This window comes from Malurus melanocephalus, unplaced genomic scaffold (assembly GCF_030028575.1).
Source record: "Malurus melanocephalus ecotype Western Australia unplaced genomic scaffold, MMel_1.1 scaffold_263, whole genome shotgun sequence".
Lineage (NCBI taxonomy): Eukaryota > Metazoa > Chordata > Aves > Passeriformes > Maluridae > Malurus > Malurus melanocephalus.
In genome coordinates, this window is record NW_026623495.1 from 1,057,612 (window position 1) to 1,060,304 (window position 2,693).

General features: G+C 44.8%; 1 protein-coding gene across 1 annotated transcript in view; it reads right to left on the reverse strand.

The window, feature by feature from the left end:
• Positions 1-2,186: 2,186 nt before the first annotated feature.
• Positions 2,187-2,693, reverse strand: part of LOC130579253 (glutathione S-transferase-like) — a gene marked incomplete at its 5' end in the record, with an annotated part of 9,574 nt that continues 9,067 nt past the window's right edge. The window contains one exon of the mRNA XM_057375904.1: positions 2,187-2,580. Coding sequence (XP_057231887.1) covers positions 2,461-2,580 — 120 coding nt within the window. The remainder of the gene's footprint in view (positions 2,581-2,693) is intronic.

Genomic DNA, 2,693 nt, shown 5'->3' on the forward strand with positions numbered 1-2,693 from the left:
CGCCTTGGCCGCTCGGGCCTCCCGCCCCCTCAGGCGGCCGCTCCTCCCCTCAGCTGCAGCCGCGGCCTCGCAGTGCCCCCCGCCCGCCGCGGCCGCTTCGGGCCCGGGGAATGGCCGCTGCCACCCCGCATCACCAAACTGTACCAGCTCAGGGAAAAGCCGCCTCGGCCTTGGCCCTAGAGTCTTAGGGAGTTTCTGTTGCAAAATGTGGAATGTGTAAACTTTCCTTGAGAAAGGATGTGCTTTGATGTTTGACCTTTGTATACTTTCAAGCCTAATCAGCAAGAAATAAGTTGTTATCCGTGAAAGAGAGGGCAGCTACCAAACAAGTTCTAAGTGATGTCCAACAGTTGGAAAGAGAAAGTACCTGTCAGGAGAATTGCCTTGTTAAGGGCTGAACATGTTTTGATGATCTCAGACCTAGGGGGAGGTTAACAAGGCTTGGGAATAAGTATGYACCTCTGAGACTGGATACAAAGAAAGCAGAATTTACAGGCCGCAAGGACRTTTGGCAGAACTCCCAAGATAAGGAAGAAACTAAAAAAGCCCACTCAGCAGCTGTGCTGAGATCAGCTCTGGCTGGGTAAAAGGTTMTTCTGACAGGGAGAGGTTCCCACCACTGACTCACAGCCCACCAACTCAAGAATCCCAACTGAAGAGAAAGACCAAGCGTGGAATAATTAGCATGCAAAATCATCATTCACCAATAGAAGGTAGATTATTATTATTATTATTATTAAGAGAACTAGGTAACTTGTAGCCAATGAACATGAACACCTTTGCTTGCTAAACTAAATAAATAGTAAAAAGTTGTGCTTGATTTTTGAAATACCACTGAGCACTCAGGCTTGCACAACTCTGAAATAAATAGTCAATGTCTCTCTCAAGTATGTGAGTATTGGCTTGTTGCACACTGGGAAACACCCCATGGCTTTCTGGACAGCATTTCCACTGGGCTGGCTCCGAGGCAGCTGCATTTCAGGGACATGGCCAGGACAGGAGGGGGCAGGGGACAGGCTTGGAGTCCCCCAAGGCAACAGAGGCTGCAGCGATGGTGTGACCAGGGAGAGGCTGCAGCACCTGTGCAAGGGGTGCCAAACACTCCGAGTGCCAGGGGCTCTGACTCTGTGAGGCTGAAGGCTGGGATCTGTGTGGAGGATCCTGAAACCACACAGCCATGCCCAGGGTTTGTCCTGGCATGGAGTCAGTACTCACAGTCCAAGTCTGTGGCTCGAGTTTCTGACAGCACTCAGCAGCTGCAAGTATTGTCCAAACACTTCAGTGAGCCAGGAGGGAAACAGCTCATGCAACAACTCTTTATAATGCATGCTATGCTGCTAAAAAACATGGGGTTTTCCCTTTTTTGATGACAAAACCTGGTTCCAGCTACATGACATTTCTCATAAAGAATCTGTTGGGTTTAGCAAGAGCTACTGAGCCCTGAGTTTGCCCAGCTGAAAASAGCTAGTACTCTAGATTTAGTTGAATTTAAGGCACTGGCTCTTTCATTTTACAAATTTGGTTAATTTAGTGTTTAAATGATATCACAGAATCATAGAATGGTTTGGGTTACAAGGGACATTAAAGATCACCTAGTTCCAACTCTCCTGCCACGGGCAGGAACACCTTTCACTGGAAAAATGTGCCTATTTAACAGTTTTTCAAACCTCAGGAGTGGAGTTTGATTTAACTGATTATAATGAACAACTTCTATTAAACTTGGTTTCATGAGTCAGCATTAAGCTCCACATTCCAAGGTCTCACTAACACCTGACATCATCCTGATTCCTCCTGCCTCAAATAATAAGATTTAAACTTCCCAGCTGGTGACAAGCATTCCTTTCTCAGAGTCTCCAAAGGGCTTTCAGCTACTACAATAGACCATGTGATAAAGAAAACATTGATGAAGCTGCAATGCAAGAGTTTAAGTGTCTAGTGACAAAACAGAGGTGCAGTAGAACCTCTGCTCCAAAAGGGTATTTCAAGTTAAGCTCTGAGAAAAGCTAAGAATTCAAACCTTTCACCCTCATCTAAGCAGGACCTGAAGACTTTTCCTGGCACTTCCCAAAAAACAGACATCACCCACTACTTGGGATAAATTCTCCTAATTTCCCAATGCCAGAARAACAGAAGCAGACAGACCTTAGGGATAAATATAGCAGCAAGAAATCGATGGACAGCCTGGGTTTGAGTATCAACGGTAAGATTTTATTTCAAGTATACTCTTTAGTCATTTAAGGCATCCTCTGGTGTGCAATTCACCCCCTAATCAGTAAGCTATTGCCCTTATTGGTAGGCTCATGTAGCTGTACCTTGGAAGTGTTGGCAGTAGGCTAAAACCAGTCCTGTAGCTACGGAAAGACAGATCAAAACCCCTGGTTTACAGTGTTTTCATTAATTTCACTTTGCCACTATYAGCAAACACAATGAAATAGAGTTTCTGTAGCTTTAGGCTGCTGCTTAGTAGAAAATTTTTATCACTTTGGGTACATCTTCCTCTCGTATTAAAGGTTTCCTCTGGCTGCCAGGCTGCAGGAATTTCTTTATTGTGGGGATATTGCTTATTCTTGCTTTRAAGCTCTACAAAACAAAATGAAAATAGCAATGAGCTAAAAATCACTGCAACTATCAGATATTTCAATGTTATCCATGCTCTGCAAGCATGGATATAGACATTATGACTTGATGCCACA